The sequence below is a fragment of the Dryobates pubescens genome, chromosome 8 (genome assembly GCF_014839835.1).
Source record: "Dryobates pubescens isolate bDryPub1 chromosome 8, bDryPub1.pri, whole genome shotgun sequence".
In the NCBI taxonomy this organism is placed as follows: Eukaryota; Metazoa; Chordata; class Aves; order Piciformes; family Picidae; genus Dryobates; species Dryobates pubescens.
The window spans coordinates 14,929,870-14,956,254 of record NC_071619.1 but is presented as its reverse complement, the minus strand read 5'-3'; the positions used below and the strand labels follow the sequence as shown (position 1 = coordinate 14,956,254).

General features: G+C 37.9%; 1 protein-coding gene across 2 annotated transcripts in view; it reads left to right on the top strand.

Annotated features, from left to right (window-relative positions):
* MYOF (myoferlin) overlaps positions 1-20,973 on the top strand; it is a 67,541-nt gene extending 46,568 nt beyond the window's left edge. Inside the window, exons 31-55 of one of the 2 annotated variants that reach the window (XM_054163259.1) lie at positions 640-751; positions 2,368-2,445; positions 4,188-4,369; positions 4,463-4,621; positions 4,776-4,874; positions 5,119-5,280; positions 5,726-5,891; positions 6,586-6,662; positions 7,141-7,197; positions 9,340-9,351; positions 10,628-10,726; positions 11,363-11,488; positions 12,227-12,382; positions 12,498-12,589; positions 13,806-13,976; positions 14,506-14,654; positions 14,792-14,931; positions 15,881-15,969; positions 16,055-16,150; positions 16,766-16,907; positions 17,247-17,346; positions 18,167-18,360; positions 19,296-19,405; positions 19,753-19,900; positions 20,309-20,973. In XM_054163259.1, coding sequence (XP_054019234.1) covers positions 640-751; positions 2,368-2,445; positions 4,188-4,369; positions 4,463-4,621; positions 4,776-4,874; positions 5,119-5,280; positions 5,726-5,891; positions 6,586-6,662; positions 7,141-7,197; positions 9,340-9,351; positions 10,628-10,726; positions 11,363-11,488; positions 12,227-12,382; positions 12,498-12,589; positions 13,806-13,976; positions 14,506-14,654; positions 14,792-14,931; positions 15,881-15,969; positions 16,055-16,150; positions 16,766-16,907; positions 17,247-17,346; positions 18,167-18,360; positions 19,296-19,405; positions 19,753-19,900; positions 20,309-20,344 — 2,952 coding nt within the window. In that variant the 3' untranslated portion in view covers positions 20,345-20,973. The remainder of the gene's footprint in view (positions 1-639; positions 752-2,367; positions 2,446-4,187; positions 4,370-4,462; positions 4,622-4,775; positions 4,875-5,118; positions 5,281-5,725; positions 5,892-6,585; positions 6,663-7,140; positions 7,198-9,339; positions 9,352-10,627; positions 10,727-11,362; positions 11,489-12,226; positions 12,383-12,497; positions 12,590-13,805; positions 13,977-14,505; positions 14,655-14,791; positions 14,932-15,880; positions 15,970-16,054; positions 16,151-16,765; positions 16,908-17,246; positions 17,347-18,166; positions 18,361-19,295; positions 19,406-19,752; positions 19,901-20,308) is intronic. The other variant, XM_054163258.1, reaches the window with a different exon arrangement.
* Positions 20,974-26,385: the final 5,412 nt, after the last annotated feature.

The following is a 26,385-nucleotide window of genomic DNA, read 5'->3' as shown; positions in this document are numbered from 1 at the left end:
ACTCAAGTTTTGAGATTAACACAGCTTCATATATAAACTGTATTTACCAAAATACAGATTGGAGCAAATAATGTGAGAAGGCTACTTTGTTTTTCTAAAATAATGACTCTGAGTCTATATAGCATTAACAGAAGTCCACACTTTTTAACTTTTTGTTTGTTTGTTTCTCTTTTTTAGTGCCAAATGCTTACCCATTATTCACTGACAGTATTTTGTTTCTCCACGTGATTTGGTTCCACAGTTTAAAAATTCGTCTTTCAATTTCTCTTCTGACTATACTTCCTGGGCTATTGCTAGAACAAAGCCTTAGAGCACTTCTTTACCATAGATCAGTGCAGAAGACCTGCCACCTCTTCATTGGTAAAAGCTGGCAGGGAGCCTAGTATATCTTGAGATATAAGGCACTCTGGAGAATCAGGCAAAATGACTGGATCTGATTTCTGCACTGCTTCAGTGGCAACGAGGAATGACCTTTGGACGTGAATAAACATCTTTCAAAGTACATTTACTCAAGAAAGTAAATTTCTCCTTGTCCTGGAGGAAAGACTGAAACCTGTATATTCCCACACACAGTCCACTTACAGCAGGTCCTTTCTGTGTTTGTAAATACACAGTAACTCTTTTTTCCTACAACTTCAGGGAGCAGACAACAGTGTCGATGATGGAGAAGGGAAGAGTTCAGACAAAACCAAGGAGTCAGCTACAAAGGTGTTTGGTGCCAATACACCACTTGTTTCCTGCTACTTTGACAGTAGGTTGTTTTAACAATTCCTTTTTTGCAAATGGTGTCTACTTCTCCCTGGTCTCAAATCAAGCTGTAATTCATAGATTTGTAGAACAGTTTGGGTTGGAGGGGACCTTAAAGATTGTCTATTTCCAACCCCCCTGCCATGGGTAGGGACACCATCCACCAGACAAGGTTGCTAAAGGCCTCATCCAACCTGGCCTTGAACTCCTCCATGGAGGCGCATTGACAAGTTCTCTGGCAGCCTGTTCCATTGTATCACCACCATCACTGTAAGGAATACCTAGTTCCTTGTGGTTTACATTTAGGTTTTTATACCTTCTGTTATAATCACTGTCTGATCCTTGGTTGGGCTTTATTTAAGCTACTTAAAAAAAGGAACACCAAAGTTAATCATTTCAATATTTCAGTCTGCTGTCATACAGATATTTTACAACCTGTATGAGAAGAGGAACTCTAAAGGTAGCATTAGGGTCCCTCCATAACAATGCAGGGAACTAAGCCAGGAGAGATGATGTATATAGTTAATTTTTTGATGGTTCAGCTCACTTAACCGGCTCAATGCAGGGGCAGACAAATGCCTGATCCAGAGGAAGTAGTATTTGACAGCCATGTAGTTGTGTTTGCAAACTGAACGAAACTGTAACTTTACCAATGTGGATTGGCTTTAAATGGCTTGGAATCACAGCAATGGTATTCACAAAAGCAGGGACACTCAGATGGGATCCACCAGTGTTAGACAATAGGTACAGAGAATGCCATACAATCCTAAGACTCAAAATCCTTTTTGAGGATCTCTGAATTTATTTAGTCTCTATAGAATGTGATCTTCTTGCTGGGAATGGGTACCTAAATCTTAAATCTTGTCTTTCAGAAGCTGAGGAAGATTATTGTAGTTTCTTTTAAATGATGACTGCAGTAGGAGGAAAATGGCAGCTTTTCCTGTTAGAGTTGAGAGTTCATCTTGTTGAGGCCACGAGTGGCTCAAATTTTCCCAGTGACTGAAAGAGACCTGACTTCTTTTAAAGAAAAGCTGCAGTGTCTCAGCCACATGCTGTCCACCCATCTTCCTTTTAAGCCATTCTACCTTGCTTGCAGTGATTTTTATTGTTGTTTTGGGGTTTTTTTTAATGTTTAATCTTTGGAATAATTTTTTTTAAGTTAATAGATAAAACTGAAACTCCAAGGTCTCTGCAAGTACTGTACTAAATACTTAAAGTACAGGAAAGTCTAGTTCTTGATTCTCTTCAGAGGAGTTAAATTATCACACCATTTCAAGAGGAATTTTTGAATAGAAGGATTTTTATAGATGATATGGTGAAAAAAAAGCCCAAATAGCATTAGTGAGGTTTCTTTTTGTGGTTTTGTTTGTTTGTTGTTGTTGGCTTTTTGTGTTTTGGTTTTTGTTTGGTTTTTCTGCTTTAACGTGTCTTGGAAGAAATGTTCTCAGGTGCTAGCTTGCTGGTGTTAGTACATATTGTCAGTAGAAGAGAAAAGCAGAAATGTTACTACAGTGCTTATGCTTTAGTTAAAATGTGTGAGGCATTTTTATAAACTCAGAATATATTCATTACAGAAAAGAAGCCTGTATAATACAGTTGGACTCTCTTTATTTGATACAGGAACATATACTTACCACCTTCGCTGTTATGTCTACCAGGCAAGAAATCTCATGGCTTTAGACAAAGACAGTTTTTCAGGTATGGAAAGATCTTGCTAGCAGTGCAGAAAGCCCACTTCTGCAATTAAATGGTAACTTAATGTTGTGCCATAGCCTTCCAAAGCTATCCAAAAAAACAACCCTTCTCCCACACATTGATTTAGCTACAGATTATCTTAAATCCTTAAGGTCTGTGTGTAGGTCCCAGCTACTGAAACTGTACCATAAAAGGAGTCTTGGCTTCATTACATATGATCCAGATTTGGTTAGTACTGCCCCAGAACCTTCCAAAAAGCAAGTGTGCTGAATGTGCAGCACTTGCTGCTGCAAATGAATTCTGAGCAAGGGAATGGAAAGGGTAAGGTCTGAATTTCCCATGACCTTCATGATCTTTATGTCTTAGCCTTCTTCTAACCAAAGCCTACATACAGATTGTAAGCAGTCCTGCAGGAAGCTTGTACAAAAGCTAACCTGAAGAAAGCTTAGACAGTTGTTATGTCAGCAGTTGCCTCTCAGTGCTCAGTATTTTATATTATAGGAAACTACAATGTGCCTTACTAATAAGCATGGCTTTTCTGTGTTCATTATGTGTAACTGTTGCCCTTTTTATTCCAGCAGTGTGCTCATTTGGCATCCCTGTAGTCAGACTAATCCAATACTCGGATAATCAAGTATTTAATTTTTCCTAATTAGCATTAAAATATTCTACTGAGAAGTCAGGGCAAACTGAAATTAGATTCTGTAACAATATGACTTTACACTTTAAATTATTTCAACCAAAGATAAAGATAAAATGAGCAGCTTATCTTTACCCCTGCCTCCCTGTTTTAATTAAAAATTAAGTGTAATGCATATGTAAATTTGTTACAGAAGGCAGAGAGCTATACATATTTTACTGCTGTTTTCTGAAACGAGGGGAGGTTTGTACAGCTGCTTGTGTATATTTGGTCTTACTTCAATATGCAGCACTTAAAAGCAATACAAAGAAACAATAATAAATGTCTCGAATTTGCATATGTAGAATTCAAGATAAGTACCTCAGATGCAGTAAACTAGTGCATCTGCATTTAATTGTCCTCTAAAACTAGTTTGAAGAGCTAACCAAATTTTATAACACTGATCATGGACTTAGCCAGAAGCTGTTGAAACGAATGTAAAGATAACCTTTAAAACTGCCTCTAGCTCTTAGTAATTGCAATTTGTACAGGAAATGTCAATGACCATCATCAGATACCTTCTACAGAGCTCTTGATGATTTAAAGGTCTGACAAACAGTGTGCCTAGACCACTTTAATTATTTAGCTGTTTCACAAGAAAAGGTTGCTATAAATAAGAACATTTGAAACCAAAGGTTGATCCAAGCAATATAGCCTGGGAGAATTTCTTGTTTGGCAACTAGTCACAACTAGAATTATTTTTTTGTATAATTATCAGGCTGTACAGTTGCACATCAGTGGATACAACCAAAAAAAGCTTCAAGAGGAGATCAGTACAGCCAGTGTTTCATTTTGGTTTTTATATTCCCTGTCTGGTTTGCAAGACATTTCAGCATTTCCATTTATTACCCTGTTAATTGAGACTTGTATAAAAGGAAGGTATTTAGTAATCAAATAGAGTTTGCTTTATTAAATACAAATTATGTAGAATAGCTTATAGAACTGGTAGTAACAGAAGAAAAATAACATCTTATGTTTGATAAAAATTGTTCTTTTGTGCCTTACAGCTTGATGGGGCTGTGTTTGCCTGTAATGCTATGCTTTTAATCTTTGTATGATATTTCAGATCCGTATGCTCATGTTTCCTTCCTCCATCAAAGCAAAACAACTAAGATCATTCATTCAACTCTAAATCCTACATGGGACCAAACTCTCATATTTAATGAAATTGAGATCTATGGGGACCCACAGACAGTAGCCCAAAATCCTCCTAATGTTGTAATTGAACTTTTTGACAGTGACCAAGTGGTAGGTGAATGCTTCTTACTCTGATTGTTTTTTAAATTTATTTATATTAATTGAGACTAACATTAATGGCTATGATTGCTGTTTTGGTGGCAGGGTAAAGATGAATTCCTTGGAAGAAGTATTTGTTCCCCCATGGTCAAGTTAATCCCAGAAGAGGACATCACACCAAAACTGCTCTGGTATCCTGTAACAAACAATGGCAAACCTAGTGGAGACATTCTTTTTGCTGCAGAACTTATTTTGAAGGACAAGGTATTCATTTTTTTGGTGGGGGTATGTATATGTAATGTATGATGACATATATTCTTTCAGAGTGAGTCATAATGTGAAAATTGTTTTAATACTTGCAAGGTATTTCATGTATGGAAGATAAGAGAAACTAATATTCATGTCTGTGTCTTAATAGGGTGGCGCTAACCTTCCAATTCTTCCATCACAAAGAGCACCAAAGCTTTACATGGTACCTCAAGGAATCAGACCAGTAGTTCAGCTCACTGCTGTTGAGGTATGGTTTATTTTTAAACTAATGGAATACAAGCATAGTCATCTCATCCTCTAGATCATAAAGTGTTGTATTTGCTTTGAGGAAAAAACCAAAACTTCATACTGAAAAATACGAGGGAATTTGAGCTTCGTTTTTTTCCATTGCCTTTCTTAGAACAGCCATCTTGAAATATTTTGCAAATCACATTTTATTATTGTAAAGACTTAATTTCATCTTTCCTTTCTTACTGGATTTTATTTTACAGATTCTGGCTTGGGGTTTGAGGAACATGAAAAACTACCAGCTGGCACCTGTTATGTCTCCGAGTCTCATTGTGGAATGTGGGGGTGAAATGGTGGAATCTGTGGTGATTAAAAACCTCAAAAAGACACCAAATTTTCCATCTTCTGTTCTCTTCATGAAAGTTGTAAGTTGTGAAAACTATTTACCAGCTAGCTATAGCAAAATCGGTTATTCCATGCTGTTTTTGAAGGCCAAGGATTTATTATGCAAGAATGAGCATAAAACCTTACACATCCTTTTTTGACTTAACAAAAGGAATTTGCTGAACCTGACAATTCTGTTGGTCACTGACACATTATACTATTTTATTTGAAAAGGTGTTAATTTACCTGTAGATATGTGACTACTTTCCTACTGCTAGGAGTCAAGACTATTCAAGATTTGAAGCAATTTCAATTTTTCTTGCTGACTTCTCCTGAATCATAATGTAAGGTTAGAAATCTACCACACAGAGGACAGAGTAGTTCAATATTAAATAAAGTTAACAGCCCTAATTTAGGGAGAAAAGTCTTTATTCTTCACTTTCCTTCTGTTCACATTATAAACAAACTCTAACCTTTCATTTTTAGCTTTTGCCAAAAGAGGAGATATACAGCCCCTCTCTTGTTATTAAAGTAATAGACCACAGGCCGTTTGGACGGAAGCCCATCGTGGGACAATGTACTATCGATTTACTGGAAAGCTTTCGCTGTGACCCCTATGCTACTACAGAAGACATTGCACCACAACTGAAAGGTAAACAGCTGGAAAATTAAAAGTTTTACTTTCTTGCAAGGTGCTAGAATAATCTCTTCCTGGTTGGTTTGGGTTGGAAAGGATCTTAAATATCATCTAGTTCCAACCCCACTGCCATGGGCAAGGACACCTTCCATTAGACCAGGTCCCACATCCCACCTATCTTGAGCACTTCTAGGGGAGGGGGAAAGCTTCGGTGTTTACTCTGTGTGCTGTACTGATAAATAGCCATCTCATGCTGTGTACTGTTTGGAGATAATGTTCTGAAAGAAAATAAATCTAATTTAGAGTGTTAATTAGTGTGATTGCCCAGGGAGGTGGTGGAGTCACCATCCCTGGATGTGTTCAAGAAGGGACTGGACGTGGCACTCAGTGCCATAGTCTAGTCATGAGGTCTGTGGTGACAGGTTGGACTTGATGATCTTTGAGGTCTCTTCCAACCTTGGTGATACTGTGATTACTCCTGTACCAAACTAATGATCCAGTATTCCAGCAAGACTGCTCTGAATACAATGCTGACATCTTTTACTCTTTTTGGAATTCTCTATACTTGAGCAATGGTCACATATCCTACACAAAACAGCCAACGAATTATTTTATCTTCTGTAACTGGTTGGATTTCAAATCTCATGAAAATGTTTGCTAAGATATTTTTCTGACACCATTTTGCCTTAATAAAATCTTTGGCTTACAGTTAGTCTCCTCTCTGCTGCACCTCGCCAGGATACAGTAATTGAAATGGAAGATGCACAACCACTCCTCACAGCTCAGGTAATCTTTGAAATTTGATGCTTGACTTTCTTATTTAGATCTGTGATTTCTGAAAAATCAGAGGACAAAATTGTAGGAAACACACACAAGCTTTTTAAAGCCAGATGGAAAAACATTACTTTGGCAGGAAAGCAAAGGAAATCTGTTACTCATTTTAACTTCTGTTTTCATATAGTAAATATCAAACTGTAGCTTTATGTGCACAATAAAATTCATCCAATAGCTCAAGAATGAATTTGCTTGTTCAATAGCTACTGAAAGCATGTGATAGAACGTTACCAAGTCTTTCAATGGTGATGGTTAGAGCAGCCTGATCTTGCACAGACTGAGTGTTCTAAATAAAGCAGTTACAGGCAGGTGTATGCTTTGGTGGGTGCAGAGTCAAAGCCATGGTAACACAGAAACTCTAAGTGAAATGTAGACAACACCCTGAGGACACACAATGCCAAAATTTCATCAATTACATTCCAATTTCTAGTGTTTAAGCAGTATGTCAACAGCACTCAGCAAAATGGCTTCTCCAACAACAGTGCATGTATGTATGTACCAAAGTAATGCATGGAGAGGAGCAGAATGGGATCGGATGGGGAAAGAGTGTTATTGCAATGTGGTCATGAGGCTGTACTTCTCTTGGCAATTATTCCATCCAGGGATTTTGGAGGAGATGATGTATGTATGTTTACTTAACATGTATGTATGTTTACTTAGTCTAGTATGTTTACTTAAAAATATTGAAGTATATTCCGTCTAGAAGTCTTACTATGTGTGTACAATATGTATGGACTACTAAAAACTCAGCTTTTTTGACATTTATGTGGAACAGCACCAAATTGATCAGCAATTATTAAACCACCCTATTAATATTCAAACTTTGGAGAAAAAAAATCTCCAGTAAATTAAATTCTAACTCTAACTTTTCTAGACATTGCTAGTATCTTGAAAACTTTATATAATGATCTATAGTGAAAGACACTGGGTACATTAAGAAAAAGGGCAGTATCTATTAGATGATCTTTACTATGTGAATATTTCACTCCAAAATCTCAAATTTATCATATGGCATTTTATTGTGTGTTTTGGAATTCTGTGAGCACATCCTGCTTAACAGCTTTAGTAACAGTAATATCCAAATTCTTAAGATTCTTCATTTGCTTTGGGAACTTTTAAAGGTCTTAAGGGTTTGATTTGGTTTTTTCTTAACCTGATCATTGCAAAGATACCAAGTGCATTATTTGAAGAGATACTTGAAGATATATCAAGGGGGGAAAAAAAAGACCAAACCCACAAACCCTTATTTAAACTCTTACAACATTATGCTTTGATGAAAGCTTTGGAGTTCTATATAGTGTATTTTGTACAAAAGCTTTAAATGGAGAGTTTACATTTTTGCTGCATAATTATGCAAGCTACCCTTCAGTGTTGTCAATATTGCAAACCAGTGTTGAAACAATGTCAAACTTGATTATGACAAAGTATTTGAAATTACCTCAGGAATTCTGCCTGGAGGCTTTTCAGATCTGATATGATATGATTTCTGAGATTAAATCAGAAAATCTGATCATTCTGTACAAATCTGGGGAAAAAAAACTATGTTATATTTTTCCTTCGAAGACAAGACTTCTATAATGCTGTAGACCTGAACATCCTAGCAAGATAATTACTTACAGGATAGAAATAGGAGTAAATTAATGTGATATATCAGAGTGATGTCCTCAATTACTGATGCACTTGGCTTGTATGCTTGCCTATTTCTTCTGCTTTGTACCAAAAATTTTATGGATCATGCTTTTAAATCAAATCACAAGGTATGGTATAAAAACACTAGCACTTGCTCACCTTGGCTTCCAAATGGGGTGCATGATGCTTGCTCTTAATGGATTATTGGGTGATAGTTATGGTAGTTATGATTTAACAGGTGAAGCCTTTTGGATTGTGCAGACTTACTACACTTACATGGCTAAATCTATAGACACACATATTGGTTGTTACTGTACTTTGTAACTCTTCATGTGTTTTTTTCAGACTTATGAGACTCCACAGCCTGTAAACAACTGAAAAACAATAGGAAAAGGGAAAATGGCTGTTGAGCATTAGCAGATTATTTTATAAAGAAGTACATATTCAAAAAGAGCAAAAAAATAACTTGAATTTTATGTATGTGAAATTTGTTTGGAAAAGAATCTCTGGAATAGATTCAATTTTGTGGGGGGAAAAAAAAAATCAGATCCAGTGCTCTCTAAAACTTCAGGTGAAATCAGGAAATGATGCTACTGTGGAAATAAATAGAATCCAGAGTGTACCTCTGCAATGATACAATAAGAAAACCAAGTTTCTCTCAGTTTGGCTTTGTTATGAAAGAAAAAAAGCACAGGGTGATAATGTCTTTCAGTCCTGAAAACTTGTTTTCTGAAATTGTTTTAATATATGCTATGGTTTAATCTCTAGAACATACTAACAGCAGAAGGAAAAAAAAAAAAAAAAAGGTTAAACAGAGTGTCTGAATACTCTTCAAAAGTATTTGTAAATTATTGATGTTAGTAACTACCATGCTGTGCATACTATATGCAAAAGCCTAAGCTGTTAAAGCCTATTTAACTGTCTAGAATTCTGTAAATCACTTCCTAACTATTGTTTGGGTTTTTTTGCTTTTCTTTTATGAATTGATCCTGATGAGCAGCTTACAGAAAAGGTAATGTATGATACTTTTAAAAAAATCTACCCACTGCTTTCTTGTAAGTAAGCAAGATCTCCAACTGAAAATGAATATATAAATACTGCTTCCTAACTTAGCCTTTGAGGCATGTGGATGAGAAGTGTAACCTCTGAAAATATTTGATGTAAAACATACAATCAACTTGCAAAATCGTAAATGCAGGAAAAATATGCAAGACTGAAATAATAGACTCAGATAGAAATACAATAATAGACTTGAAAAGACTGAAATAAAACACTGAAATAAATTTAAAACCCCACTACCTCACATTTAATAATCCATATAATACTTTAAGACTCTCTTTAAACACAAGCAATCTTAAAAGATTTGTTCAGGTTTCAATAGCGAACAAATAACTATTCATTCTCATCAAATGAATACTATTCATTACCAATTTAAAGTATGTTTTCAGGGGGAAAAAATTATATGATGCAATCCCTATGGGTAAATACAGAAAATATCACTCTGATGATCAAAATTATTATCTGACTTGAATAAAAAAATATACAGAAATATTGTCTTAGTTGAATGTATAGGTTGCTGGCATCTAGGCTTTCATGAAGCTCATTGAAGTATTATTTCTAAGAGGGGAAGACTCACTGTTCTTCAGCTGCTCTCAGTAAGCATTAAGGTAGATCTCCAACTGCAAGATTCTGTCACAGTATAGGCAACCTCCACTGGTTTTAATGGAATGATGTATGCTTAGAGCAGTTAATGTCTGTCCCAGTGTTACTATATGGCAGCAGCTTTGAAATAAATGGGAGTGCTGAAAGCAGACTAACATGTTTATCCCTCAGGAAAAGGTTCTCAACATGTTTACATCAGTTTTGATAGCCATGCAGTTCTTGTAATAAATACCAGGTATGATGGCTTTTGTCCTTGATAGCTGAAACAGTGAGTGCACCAGCTAAGTGTACATTTACTTCCTCTAACTTAAGTAACCTAGGCTAGGACACACTTCCAGGTGTCAGTCCTTTGAGCTAGGTTTCTAGATACCAGTAATTAGTGGAGATGAATGGCTGTTGACTATCACCATAGCTGGATTATATAGGCACCAAAACCTGGGTAAAAGAAATTCCATCTTTTTAGCCCTAATAATTACATTCTGATTCTCTTTCAAATGATCCTTTGATATTACTTAACTGATATGTTTTAGGATATACTATCTTTTAGTATGTTCAATTGTTCATTGCTTGTGCTCTACAAAAGATCTTTATCTTCCCAGATAAAATACTTTTTTGTTTTCTTTAAGGAGGAAGAAATTGTTGATTGGTGGAGCAAATTTTATGCTTCAGTAGGAGAATATGAAAAATGTGGACAGTATGTTAAAAAAGGATACGACACTTTAAAGGTATTGCTCAGAATAAAATTAATTCACATATCTCAACTGTTTATAAGCCCAAAACTGATCAGGGCTGTGCCCTTTGTTTGGTTTTTTTTTTTAATGCTTCTCAAAATTAACTGTGCAAGATTTCATGTGGTGAAATGAAGGTTTTAAGGAACTATCTTTGCTTCTTTTCTACTTAACTACACTTAAGAGATATATTAAGAATTTAATCTTCCGTCAAATGAAATTTTGCTCTTGACTTCTTTGGGTGCCAGGCAGTTCCTAAATAAATATACACTTTGAGAAAGTATGAACACAGAGAATCAATGCTTTTCCTGTCTGTTGGTTATGAGTTGAAGCCAGGCCACTTTAATTTCTCATCTAACACACCTAAGAAAGAAAGTAAAGGTAAGCTTGTGAAGCGCTATTTATTCCGGTTTTAACAAGGCCTAAATGAAGCTTGATAATTCTCCCAAATTCACATTTGCTTCCACTTCAATGTAAAAATAAAAATAGTTCCAAATGCATTGGTCCCTTAAGGTGTTCCATCAAACATAAACATACAACACACTTTGCAGTGCTGCAGCATTGGAGATGAGATGTGTGATCGTTTCTAAACTGCACTTTTTTTAAACTTCCCTTTTTTGTTCCCTTTTTAAGGTGTATGACTGTGAATTGGAAAAAGTGCCTGAATTTAATAACTTAACAGACTTCTGTGATACATTTAAACTATACAGAGGCAAATCTGAGGAGAATGATGATCCATCAGTGGTTGGGGAATTCAAGGTAAATTTCAAGTAACAGGCAACAACCAAATGCTAAATAGACATATTAGTATCTAAGCAGCTATCACTGAAGGAAGTCTACATACATGCTCATCACTTCTTTTTGAAGGAACATACAGCTACATATTGTTTACACTAAATGTGATACATGTTAATGTAAAAGAAATACAATTCCTGCTGATGTGATCTTCCCTGGTGCTTGTGTAACAGAACCCTCCCAAATAACTTCCTGAACAGGGCTAATGTTTCTCCTGGAGATGTTCTGAGTGAAGTATTTAAAGATTGAATATGGATAAGAAGTATTTTGTGCTTTTGGAAAAGGTATATGGTATTGTTTCTGTGACTCTGTCCATGACTTTTAAAGATTAGAATAATGATAACATTGTATGTTAGAAAAGTGACAAAAACACACACACACACAAAACACAAAGCCACAAAAGCAACCAAACAAACCAACCACAAAATACCCACAAACAACAAACCAAAAAAAAAACCAAAATGCTTGTGGAGGGGGAAACAAACGCGAAATATGTGTTACATATTCTCAGCTGGATTAAACTGAGTAACTTTATTGAAATCAAGAGAGCTGTATTGATTTAAATTGGCTAAGGATATAAACATTGCCTTTCTACTAAATCTTATCCAAAAGCCGCTAAAGCCTTCTAAGTGTCGATCAGGCTACAGTTTGTCTGTTAAAACTATATTTATCTTGCTGGGTCTTTGTAATTTTTTTTTTTAGGGATCCTTTAAAATCTATGTACTGCCAGATGATCCCACAATTCCAGCTCCTCCTCGCCAGTTCCGTGAGCTGCCAGACAGCGGGCCTCAGGAGTGCATTGTGCGAATTTATGTCGTTCGAGCTTTGGAGCTTCAACCTCAGGATAATAATGGGCTGGTGAGACTTTTGGGGTTTGCAATGTCTGTGAGCTAACTGTTGTAGTATATCCTAAATAAAGTCAACCTTGATAAGTCTTTACTAACAATTATTATTGTTTTTATATTTTAAACAGTGTGATCCTTACATAAAAATATCCCTAAGTAAAAAAGTAATTGAAGACAGGGATAATTATGTGCCTAATACTCTCAACCCAATTTTTGGCAGGTAACCAAGTTTTTGTATTTTATTGTGTTTTAGAATGAGTTCCTATTTTTTTAAGATAAACTGTTATTTGAAATACACAATGCTCTATTTATAGCTATATACTGTCAGTTAATTGTGAGTAGAGATGCATAAAGCATTTCCCTTTTAAATCATTGGACAATGCAGGTGTTTGGCTAGTCTGTGGATTTTCTGTGTCAGATGGGTACATTACACAGTAAACCAAAGTATACATCTTAAAACCACTCCACGTTATGCGTACAGGAATAGCAAAATATGCTTATAAAATGTGGAAAAAAGGTTTAATTCTGAAAACTGCTTGGGTGTCATGATGAGTAAGCAGCTTAGTATGTATTCCTAGTACACTGGTCTCTCCTTCAAAGGCTAGCAATATCTTTGAATGATAGGAATAGGAAAATACTAATTAGTATTAGGAGATTTGACATAATCTTTGTAATGAAATTCTGGATCCAGTTTGGTACCCAGACTAAAAGGAGGATGTCAATGAATTAGGAAGTTATGAGAGAGGGGTCTAGAAGCATTAAAGACTTTAGAAAGCACACTTTGCAAGGACATGCCACAAAATTTCAGTTGTTCAGATTATGCAAAGAAATAGGCAGCAAAAAGAAATAGCACACAAATAGGCAGCAAAAAGAAATAGCACACAAATAGGCAGCAAAAAGTCCCTTCAAAAGTCCAAGTTTTTCCAGAATTATTCTGGAAGTCAAAGTTACAAAAATAGGCTAGAAATAATACTAAGATGCAGAAAGTAATTAACCATGGAATACTTTAAGTCTGTTTGGTGTAGGACAGATGGATGACAGAATAATCCCTTCTAGTCATAAAAGCTAAACATTCTAATTCTAAAAATTCTAATGATAGAAAAACTATGGATTGAACAACCATCTCCTTTTACAGAATGGATGGCAGAACCACATTAGTTTCTTAGTCCCAATTCAAGCTGCTGTACAAAAAAACATTTAAGTAATACATTGTACAGAAATGAAGGAAGCAATATCTATAGGAGCACAAAGAGAATTATTACTAAATGCAAGTATAAATTGCAGTATGATTAGTAACTCCTGCTAGGTTTATCAGCACTGGAAGCATCCCTTGAGTATCTTGTAAAGGCTACTGCTCAAAAAGTGGGAGGGGTTAAGGGGTTTAAAAAGTATTGCTGAAAAGAGCATTATCAGTAACTGGATATTTTTATGTTTAGAATGTATGAACTCAGCTGCTTCTTGCCTCAAGAAAAGGATCTGAAAATTTCTGTCTATGACTACGATACATTGACTCGTGATGAAAAAGTAGGTGAAACCATAATTGATCTTGAGAACAGATTCCTTTCTCGTTATGGATCTCACTGTGGCATCCCACAGCAGTATTGCATGTAAGTAATTTCACCTACTCAAAATTTGTATCTGTAAGATCTAGTACCCAGTCTCTGTAAAAATCTGGGCTTACTTCATCTTAATTATATGTTTAAAAGCCAATGCTATGGTTCTCATGGGTGTTTGTTGTGCTGACTTTATTATCTGAATTCCAAGTTAAGCTGTGAAGTCTTCAGAAGAGCCTTGGCTGAAAAGAGTAATATCAAACATTTTAATATTCCTTTTTATGTGGTGATATGTGTCCAGAGAGCATGCACATAATAGAACTTTCTGACCTTCTCATGGAAATAAATATGAAAGGATCTGTTAGCATAAATTATTTTGATATGTAAACAAAAAGCACTCTCTTTTGGCAGGTAATTGAGCTGGTACAAAATTAGGTCGCTGTAATCAAACTAAAGTGGTTGCAACCTAGGCTGTTAAAGTGCTGCCCTTTCTGAATTAGTTTAATAAATATATTTTACATCAAGTGTGAATACCCTGAATGGTGACTAATTTTAGGATGTGGTTTTGTTGCTTTCCTAAAAGTTCAGGTGTGAACACCTGGCGTGATCAACTAAAACCAACCCAGTTATTGCAAAATGTAGCCAGATTTAAAGGCTATGCTCCTCCCATCCTCTCTGAGAATGGCAGAAAGATTAACTACGGGGGACGAGACTATACTTTGGAGGAAGCTGGTGAGCTTGGCCACTTCTTTAATGTTGAGAGCAGTTTTCTGCTCAGTTTTAGATACCTGGTTTTAAAATGTTTTAAAAGTCCCAATGCAAATTCTGGTTCATGAGCCCCTCTTCTTTTTCCCCTTCTTTTATTTCAGAAGCTAACAAAATTCTGCATCAGCATCTTGGTCCAGATGAAGAGCGGTTAGCCCTTCATATCCTCAGAACCCAGGGTTTGGTACCTGAACATGTGGAGACAAGGACCTTATACAGCACTTTCCAGCCCCACATTTCCCAGGTACTATGAACCAATTCGCTTTCTGGTTTCTTGAATACATAAATGGAGCACTCCTGCATTTAGATCACATTGTCAATAGAGCAGTATCGTTCAGGGAAAAGAGTGCTAAAAATCAGTATTACTTGACTGAGACACTAAAGTAGCTTAACCCAGAAACAAGAAGATGCAGTTTCATTTTGCCATTAAGACCCCCAAATGTCTCCTTAAACACTGACAACGGAAATTGGGGAAGACTTATTTACTACTTTGTCACTGATATAAACTGGAATATGTGTTTAATACTTCACCAACAGTAAAGGAGGCAACCTGGCTTGAGGGCTTCCTAGCTACAGTCAACAAATGACACCAAACTTGTCATTTCTCTGCAAGGTCAAGGTGCTAATTTTAATACAAAGTCTTATATTGGACCTCTCTGTATGAGAGGAACAAAAGCTAACATTTGTTTTCTAGTATTTCCAAACTCACCACTGGTGGATTTTTAAGAAAGTTTCTGCAGCAAACAAAAGACTGACCTGCAAAAACAAGGGAGCTTGCATTTGAAACAGAGTGTAAAATCTGCAGTGGTTGCCTTACCTCAGAATCTACTTAAAGGGACTGATATCTATGCTGGGTAGGCCACCTGCTGCAATCAGTATGACACTCTATTTAATACCACCTCTGAGAGAACAGAAGTGTGGACCTACAGAATGAGAGCTATTTAGTCACCTAACTTGCACTAGATTCACTGGGAATTAAAATCCCTACCATCTTCTGAATTCTTGGCATTGCTCATTTGAAGAAGCCTATATAACATAAGAGATTGGCTGTACTTCTATCTGAAGTCCTTAGGAGTTCTGACATTGGTAACAAGAGTGAGCTTTGTTCTGTTGGCTAAAATGAACACTAAGGAAGCAGTTCTATAGGATTACCATGACAAACAATCCCTCATACCTCCTCTTTGCTGCTACAGGGAAAGCTCCAGATGTGGGTTGATGTTTTCCCCAAAAACTTAGGACCACCAGGCCCTCCCTTTGACATCACTCCCCGAAAAGCCAAGAAGTGAGTATGTAAATATACTACACACCATCTGGCAGCCCTAACAAAGGCAATTCAATTTTCTTTCCCCAAATATTTTCTTTCTTAGGTATATCTTGCGGGTGATTATCTGGAACACCAAAGATGTCCTTCTGGATGAAAAGAGCATCACAGGGGAAGAAATGAGTGACATTTATGTGAAGGGGTAGGAGCATCCTGTCATGTAACACTTACAAATGAATGATACTCAGAATGTCCTGCGAATGCCTGGACCATGGGTTCCAAAGATGATTTGGTTCAGCCAAGTCAGTGCACACTACAACCTCTGAAACAGTGCTAACCTAGGAGAAGTACAACAGTGTTGTAAGATAAAGCATGACCAGTTAATGTGCAGTGAAAGATCCCAGAAATTCATCTCCTTGAGATGGGAAGATGAAAAGATAGGGAGGTAGCTTTGGTGCTGCATAATCTGGGTTCTTACTTTTTATGTTTCCTAGTCTCAACATACAACAAAAATCAGTAGAAATCAGAGAAATATACTACTAAGTCATTAATTTAATTTCTTTTTAAAAGGAATTTAAAAACACCACCACGGACTCACCACAGATACAGTACTGGTCTTAACAGATCAAAAATTCAGTTCAGATGTTCTTATTTACAGTGCCAAATTGGAACCGTACTGAGAAAGAGTTTGAAAGGTTCTTCCATTCCCTTTGTGAGCAACTCTTATGGCTTGCTTGCAGCCACTTAGTGACAGGGTTACAGTATAAACATCAGTGCAGGCCCACTGCAAACACCAGCCACCTCTCTGTGTTTTCAGGTGGATGCCTGGTAATGAAGAAAACAAGCAGAAAACTGATGTTCACTACCGATCGTTGGATGGTGAAGGAAACTTCAACTGGAGATTTATTTTTCCTTTTGACTATCTCCCAGCAGAGCAGCTCTGTGTAGTTTCCAAAAAGGTAACGTGTTTCTAAAGATTTCATGACTTAGAATACAGATTGTAATTAGTCTGATAATTTTGTATCTGCGTATTGAAAAGGACAGCTTGGCTCAGTTCTGCCTACTTTTCTTAAACTGCTATTGCTAACAGATTCAATTTTGCCTCTGAGCCAGAACCAGCATACTGGCAACAACAACAGTCTCCTCTTAACAAGGGCAAGAATAGATCCATAATGCTTCCACTAGCCTCAGAATTGACAAGCACTACTGGCAGACCACAGCTTTGAATTTTCATAATTAATTTTTAAAATATGCTTGAGTTTGGGGGTTTGGTTGTTTTGTTTTTTCTTTAATTTTAGGAACATTTTTGGAGTCTCGACAACACAGAATTCAGAATCCCACCCAAACTGATCATTCAGATATGGGATAATGATAAGTTCTCCTTAGATGACTACCTGGGTAAGACTTCCAAGAAAAGAACTGTTATTGTCTCAAAGTAAGAGATAAAAATGATCCATTTTAAATTATTGCCTAAGGTTTGTTTTTACAAGGTGAGCCACTGAGCATGCAAATACACTTCTACTTTCTCATACAGTACAGGATATTCACTCAAGAAAAGCCTACTGGCAGGTAAACCAAGATCTATGGCACTCAGATAAGCCCTCTCACAAAGTGCATGAAATGAGGTGCCTGAAAACTTAACTTTGTCTCTTTCTTTGCATCTGAAGTAAAATTACTTAAAATGAGAGTACTTCAGTTCTAAGTGAGAGTATTGACATAAGGCTGACATTTAGGTTAAACAATCTATGTCACAATGTTTTACAGAGATGTTGCTTCACAGAAGTTTCTCTGCCCTGTATTAAGACAGCTCCAAAGTCTTTAGCTTGTATGCAAACCACCGAGGGCTCAAAATCTGAACTGATTGATAACCATCATTAAAGTTAGCTAAATCATTCATTTAATGAGAAGTTACTTTAGTATAGCTGTATTTTGTTGTCTTCTGCTTAGCCTTTATTAAAAATAAGTGATCTTAAATTAAAAGAGGGGGGAAGAGAGCTTGCTAAGTCAAGTTTATCAACACCAACACTTTCAACACCAGCAAGACAGGCTTAGACACACTCTGATGTGTCCTACTTCCCCACCTCACAGCATCCTTAGACAAACAAGAATGTAATGTGTATGTTGACACGTTCAGAGATAGGACAGATTGAAAGGCTGAACCACTGTGTTGTAGGGTTGGTTGCATTATGCAGTACTTACTGGTTTGTCCATTTCCTAGGTTTTGTGGAACTTGATTTACATAAAACAATCATTCCAGCAAAAGTTCCAGAGAAGTGCAATATAGACATGATTCCAGAATACAAGGCAGACAGTTCTCAGAAGGCTCCCAGGACTGTGTCTCTCTTTGAACAGAAATCCATGAAAGGATGGTGGCCGTGTTATGTTGAAAAGGATGGCTCTCGTATTTTAGCGGTAGGATTATTACTTCTTTTTCAAGTACTCAATATGTGCTCACCTTGCTTTTCAAATTGCAAAAAAAGACTGTAAGAATCCTTATACACAGTAAATATAACTTGCATACTGAGAACCCAGATTAGCTTCATGACTAGGAGGGCAATTAGAAGACCTAAAACAATATAACTTGTTCTATGAAGACTCTAAATGCATATATGCATATCACTTGATGGAATAGTAAGCCTTTCAAGTGTGTCTGCTTCTTCTTTCTAATGGTTTTGCCTTAAACCTTTATTAGTAGAATTTAGTATGTGAGGAAAAATATTCAGAAACATTTATCAGCAATAGCAATGTAAAAAAATGCAATGCTTATTCATTTGGAAAAGATGCAATCCTTGGGTTGCTCTTGAAAGAAGAGAATTGGTTTTTGGTTTGCTCTTGAAAGAAGACAAGAACTGGTTTTGTTTTTCTAAATTGGAAGAAAACCAAATGTCTAGCTTGAAACTGAACTACAAATTAATTAGCAGAACCATTTAATATCCTCCTTCTTAGGAAGAAGTTCTTCACAGAAGTAGTGATTGCCCATTGGAATGGGCTGCCCAGAGAGTGGTGGAGTCACCATCACTGGAGGTGTCCAGGAGGAGACTGGATGGGGCACTTGGTGCTATGGTTTAGTTGACTAGATAGTGTTGGATGATAGGTTGGACTCAATGATCTCAAAGGTCTTTTCTGACCAGGTTAATACTATTCTATTTACTTTTTCTGTTCATCATTCTCTGAAACGGTGTTGTGACATTGCCATAGTGCAGAAATAAATACATTTTGAGAAGGAATTGGAAAGCACACAGATGCACACAATGAGCTGATCCCATACTCTGCTGTATAAATACCAAACAAGTACTGTTGGTGATGATTCAGTAAGATGCTTGTCTCATGGCACCTATTTTCTGAAGGGTAAAGTTGAAATGACGCTGGAAGTTGTCAATGAAAAAGAAGCTGAGGAAAGGCCAGCTGGTAAAGGAAGAGATGAGCCCAACATGCACCCCAAACTAGATCTACCAAAGTAAGACATTTTGCTTTCACTAGCTTGAGAAATACATAGTATCTAGCTACTATGAAGTTCTTGACAAAATCTGAATGCACTAAAAGATCCATTAGACATCAGTTATCCTTTGCCAGCCTTTGTAAAAGCTAGTCTCCTTTCACCCTGCAAGCACTAAGATAAAATGCAAGGTGGTTTGCATTATTAATAGCACACATTTTCTGCACCTGCTATCTTACATTACAAAACTATCTGTGCATTCTTCAGCATCCAGTCCAGAGTGTTCTATTACATTATATTCTCATCCTTAAGCACTCCCTGTTTTTAGAGTATGAGTAATATTTATTTTTTTTTCTTTCAAAATGCAGCCGACCAGATACTTCCTTCCTTTGGTTTACAAATCCCTGCAAGACAATGAGATTTATTGTGTGGCGCAGGTTTAAATGGCTCTTTCTAGGCCTGATCATCCTGCTGATCTTAGTCTTGTTTGTAGCAGTACTCCTCTATTCATTGCCGGTAAGAGCTTTTAAATGTTACTGCTCTTCAGTTGTGGTGTGAAGCTAGCCTCCCTATGACTCACCAATAGATCTGTCAACTCCGTTTTAGCAGGGAGATGGGGGTTAGATTTGTTACATCTTTTCAGCAGTAAAATTTTGTTTAACCTATTAAGTAAAGATGGAGCAAATGAGTGCTTTAGAAGTCTTTATAGCCTGGACAATTAAAAATAGTTCATAGATGGTCTAGAGTCTGCAATTCAGTCTACTTCAATCTGAAATTGATTTTTACTGTATTTTAACTGAAATTACCACACTCAGAATACCTTCTGACCCATTTTAGTGTCTTACATGTCTTTTACATGACTATACTGAAGTATTTTGTGTACATCTTTTTATATCTGTTGTTTCTCCTCTCCTCCCCCAACAGAACTATTTGTCAATGAAGATCGTGAAACCAATTTAAAGAAGAGGTTTTTCACATCTTTTTAAATAGTGATGAGTTTTCACCTCAGACTGTGGACCAAATTCAGCAAGACTCTTGTGGTGGGTTGAAAACTACCACAGCTCTCCACCCTTTTTATCTGCTATTTGGCACTATAAAACAGATAGTAATTTAAGCAGGGTTCAAGAGGTCATGACAGGTGTTTTTAAAAAACAATGGATCAAAGCCCCACTTCTTTCTTTTTTCCCTTCTCACTTCAGTAGTATCTACACATGGTAAAGTTCTGACTTTTTGCTTTTAAACTGGATTTTTCATAAAAATTCCTCAGGAGGCTGCCTGCTCTTGCATATTTTTAAATGGATATTTCTTTTTGAGAATTTCTTTCTACTGTGCACAGTTTGAAACACTGCATTTTAACTGAATCAAAAACAAGCACTACTTCTAATTATGTGTACCAAAGAAACCTCACAGTGCAATCAAAGAAGGGTCAGACGTTGTTTCTCTAAATGTCTTCAGCATCATGCTGCTTTAAAATTCTGAAGTTACTGCACTGTGGACTTGACAAGGCTATAGATGTATCTTGACAACTGCATGCACATAGAAATAAATGCAGTTTACTTAGTAAAATTTACAAATGTTTAAATAAACCTATCCACAAGTGAAACGCAGGTTTCCAGTTTTCTTTATCTATTGTAAAACTACAGTGCATTAAATAGTGTCCATCAGAGGATGGAGTGGCACATAGCTGGAGGTTTTATTGTTATCTTTACAGTGAAGAATGTGGAAATGCTTCTGAACAAAGTTCTAAGGAATGTAATCATTAATTAGGAAATTAAGTATGTTGGATAGTTTCACTATGCTTGTATTTGGAGCTCATGAATCAAAACAAAAGGATACAAACCCCAGATTCAACACTTCTTTGAAATCTGATCTGCACATGAGAACCATTTCATTTAGCCTCAGTCTTCTTTCCCTGGGCACACTAATCTGCCCTAAAATTCAGGCTAGGGTCTGGGACTCCACTTCACTTTATGGAAAGCCAAAGCAGAAGCATCTGTCTGAGCATTCTTTGGGGCTTGAAATGTAGGAAATCTGCAGGAGAACCTCAAATCAGCATTTTGTGTGATTGTTACACTCTTGAGTGGATAAGCCTTCATCTATCTTTAAAATACTGACAACAAAAATCTCTGTACTTCGTAGCACACTTAACGCTTTCTTAGAACACAACACTGCACTGTAAAATAAACTTGGCAGTTGTCAGGCAAAATAAATAAATTAGAGGGACTTAATTCTGTTGAACAAGCCAGAGTAAAGGTATTACAAGAAATAATTTCCAGACTGTGCAGTCCCATTAGCTGGAGGGGAGCAAGCAGCAGTCATCCTGTCAAAAATAGCACAACGCCCTTATTTTTCTCTTGTTATGAAACTCTCAAGCATCTTGACTCCAGCTCAGAGCTGGAGGTAATCACCATTCAGATGGATTGTCCCATCACTAATGCTGGAATTGCACTCCAGAAATAACTGGCAATTTGCATCAGCTAATGTTTGATCATCCATTATTAAAATCTGTCTCAATCAACGCCAGAACTCTGACGCTGAAAATCACAGCAGCCTTATTTTCATTGTAAGACAAGCAAGTGTGTTTCTTGTAAGGGTTATAATTAGGAAGCATTTAACTTGAAAGGGCATTCCCCAGAAAACAGTTATGAAAGGGAGTAGAGATCTGAGCAAGCCTGTTTACCTGGCATTTGAAGAGCGGCAGGTACTGCCCTCCTCAGTTGAGGTCACCCTCTTGCAGATGCCTTCTCATCCAAGCATGCACAGGCTTGATAGTTTCACTACAATTAGGCAATGCTATTAAAAACACAAATGGAAAGTCTGAGAATTCATTCTGTCTTCCAGCCTGCACCAGTAACAAAAGAAAACACATTTACTAGAAAGAAACTGTCATCATTAATATTATTTACATACAATGCTAGTCAAAACTCTAATCCCTGTGTAGCTGCCTTTTTGCTGCTCTGGTTCTGCACTGACTTACTGGGATGTTGACTTTGGCCAGGACAGCTCCGTTTGCTAGCAAGTGAGGCAAATGCCCTTTGAGGCCACAGGAAAAAGGGCAGAATGTAGATGTGCCCCTTACCGCTCTTCCTTGTTACAGGAAATGACAAACTCCAGGAACAACTCCTCCTGTGAGTCTGTTTTGCTGAAATTAATGAGCTGACAAATGTTTTGGCCTGTAAGCTGTTGGGGCCAGGTCAGCCACACTCCTGTCACTAAATGCCCAGTACACAGACTCTGTACTTCACTGGAAAAATTATTTGGGTCTAAAATGACTTCTCTGTTTTAGGAGAAACCAATGTTTGATGAGGCTACCATCTCTGTACCCACCTGTCATTCAAATAGGAGATTTGAGCTGGCTGAAACAGGGAAAGGCTAGAGCTGAACAGAATGAGCTTTTTTAACAACCAAAAAAAGGCTACATAGCAGTATGTCACTTGCCACCATGTCATAGTCCTTCTGTCTCTGACATCATGTAGGCTCTAACAACAGCAGCTGCAATCTTTGATATGCTCAGGTATCCGAGCAGCATGTAACTTACTGTCAGCCACTTGCTGCAGTCACCCCAAACGCCGACTATGGGAATGGGCTGTATGGAGGTTAAGAGCAGCTGTCTTGTGCTTTACAACTAGTCAGACTGTACAAGAAAGAAACATCACGTAGCTCAAAATGGATCTCAATTTAAAATACAGTAAAAGTCACTGCCTCGCATTTCTTTGAACTACCACAAGGTGACATCCCAAGTCTCATGTGTTCACAAAGTCCTTTCAGTGATTCTGTTTATTCCTATCCTAGATACATCTTACATATAGGGTTGAACCACAAGGTATAATTAATAGTCAAGAGAAAACACAGTCCCTTCAAAGTCCACTGCTTTGAAGCGTATTGGGAAACCACAGCTGCAAGCACCATTGGGATCTGTCTGTAACATACAAACAGTGACTCTTAAGTGTGGGCTCCACTGATTCTAGTACTGTTATATAGAGTTTCCAATCTGTGAACACTAGCTGCCTAAGTATCTGTTTAGTAACTTGAAAGCAGTACCAGCAGTGACATGGTAGCATCCAGCACCGAACCCTATGTCAATGCTGGCTCAGCTAGACAATAACACTCAGCTTTTCACACAGTACTATCCATTGCTCAGAGCTCTGTGTGTCATGTATACAAACAAGGAATTCTCTAAAGAAGGAAAATTAGAAACTTACTTTAAAATTAATACACATAAGTGGGAATATATGTTATGGCTGTCAAGTCTGACCATGCTCCAACCACAAAGCTATCCTTTGAAGAAATGTCTCTTTTGTACCCTTTGCTGTGGCTAAGAGTAATCTGTTGACAAGTGCAAGATGTGGAACACAGTACAGAAAAAAATATACCTTCCTGAAGCTAGCAAACAACTCTGAGTGCACTCTAATTGCTTATGAAAGAAGACTCCAAGGCATTTCTGTTCTTTCCCCAGACCTACAAGGCTTAAAGACTAGCAGCAAAAGGCATTGGGATATTCAGAGCACAGCAGGAGGTACACAGACACCCTGAATGGACCTGTAAGACCACCAGCTACCTCAGATCGTAGAATCATAGAATTATTAGGGTTGGAAGGGATCTCAAGGATCTTCTAGTTCCAAGCCCCCTGCCATGCGCAGGGACACCTCACACTGTATCAGTTTGCTCAGAGCCACATCCAGCCTGGCCTTAAAAATCTCCAGGGATGAAGCTTCCACCACCTCCCTGGGCAACCTGTTCCAGCATCTCACTACCTTCATGGGTAAGAGCTCCTTCCAAACAGCCAATCTAAATCTACCCATTTCTATTTTTGTTCCATTCCCTCAAGTCCTAGAAGAGGCACTCACTGAATTCTTTTAGAGGAGCTACCTAGAGATGGTGACGGTGAGCCTAGAGTACTCTCATGCAAGGCTAAGGCTTACACCTCACAGCTGAGGGCTGCAGCAGACTGTCAGCATCTCCATGGGACCTGCAGGCCAAACCACCTTCCCATCATTCCCTTCTCCAATAATGCTGGAAACTTCCCACCAACACTGTATCAGTAATGTCATTCTCAGGCAGGCAGCAGATTTTGGTTTAAACTTTTCAGGCAGGGAAGTGAACTGAACCTGCACTCCCAGTCTCCTGTGCAATTGCTGTCACTGTTGAATTAGAATAGAGTTAACCAGGTTGGAAAAGACCTTCAAGATCATCGTGTCCAACCTATCACCCAACACTATCTAATCAACTAAACCATGGCACCAAGTGCCCCATCCAGCCTCTTCCTAAACAGCTCCAGTGATGATGACTCCACCACCTCCCTGGGCAGCACATTCCAATGGCAAATCACTCTTTCTGTGGAGAACTTCTTCCTAACATCCAGCCTAAACCTCCCCTGGTGCAGCTTGAGACTGTGTCCTCTGGTGCTGGTTGCCTGGGAGAAGAGACCAACCCCACATGGCTACAACCTCCCTTCAGGTAGCTGTAGACAGCAATAAGGTCTCCCCTGAGCCTCCTCTTCTGCAGGCTAAACAACCCCAGCTCCCTCAGCCTCTCATCAGAGGGCTTGTGTGCCAAACCCCTCACCAGCTTTGTTGCCCTTCTCTGGACACATTCCAGCAAGTCAACATCTTTCCTAAACTGAGGGGCCCAGAACTGGACATGATACTCAAGGTGTGGCATAACCAGTGCTGAGTACAGGGGCAGAATGACTTCCCTGCTCCTGCTGGCCACACTGTTCCTGATACAGGCCAGGATGCCACTGGCCTTCTTGGCCACCTGGGCACACTGCTGTCTCATGTTCAACCTGCTATCAATCAGCACCCCCAGGTCCCTTTCTGCCTGGCCACTCTCCAGCTACTCTGACCCCAGCCTGTAGCGCTGCATGGGGTTGTTGTGCCCAATGTATAGAACCCAGCACTTAGATGTGTTAAATCTCATGCTGTTGGACTCTGCCCATTGTCCAGCCTGTCAAGGTCCCTCTGCAGAGCTCTCCTACCCTCCAACAGATCAACATCTGCCCCCAGCCTCAACTCAACCATAAAATGACACACATACTTCCAGAAAGGAAGATACATCTAGGAGTGAGTTTAGATAAACTTTATGTGCAACTGCAACTTACTAGGCAGCAATGGAACAGTTAAAGATATGTACCTAAGCATCTGAACTGTCAGTACCTCTTTACACAGCTATGTCCTCTATTGGGTCTACCTGTGAGAGAAGTTCAGTATGAAACAGCAGTTAAGAAAACTAAAAAAGTTAGAACCATCATCAAACACTGAACAATTAATAAAGCAGAGTGTTATGGTGTTGTATAAATCACGATACTCTCATGTTCAAACTTTGTATTTGATTTTGCTAGAGGTCTCAGAAAATGACACATTAGAAATTAATAAAGATTCAAATGTGGACAAGTAGCAAAAAGCAAGGACGCAGAATAAGGCCTCCTGTACAAGAAGAGTTTAAGAGGTCAGCAGTAGCCTGTGAAGTGACAGAGTAACAAGCAAACAACAGATACCTAAAATAATCTCTACAGAAGTAGAGAGCATATAAATTAGATGCCCCTCTTGAGGAAATGCATTAAAACCATGCATGTGCACACATGAAGGTTCCTTCTTCCCCCTCAAAGCCTAAAACCTTCACACTAAAAGGCAAAACTTGACAAAAGGGTAAAAGGACACATTTTAGTGCAGAGTTTAGGTAACGCTTGGAACACACTGGCAGAGCATATAATTTGGTTTAATGAGAACAAAGCTGCAATACCTCCCTGCATCTACATACTAGGACAACATTACAAAATACACTAGCTCCTACGCTGCACAGCATCCCACACTTGCTGGCAGGATCCCCAGAGCACTCTCAGACAGCACAGTGCAACTGGGAGCAGGATTATACACTCACAGCTGGGAGACATGCCCTTCCTGGAAGAATTCCCAAATTTTCCATCCTTGAGTGCCTACTCCTTACTACTCTGGTTATCAGACAAAATACCACGAAGAAGTGATCTCTAAAGATTATGGTCC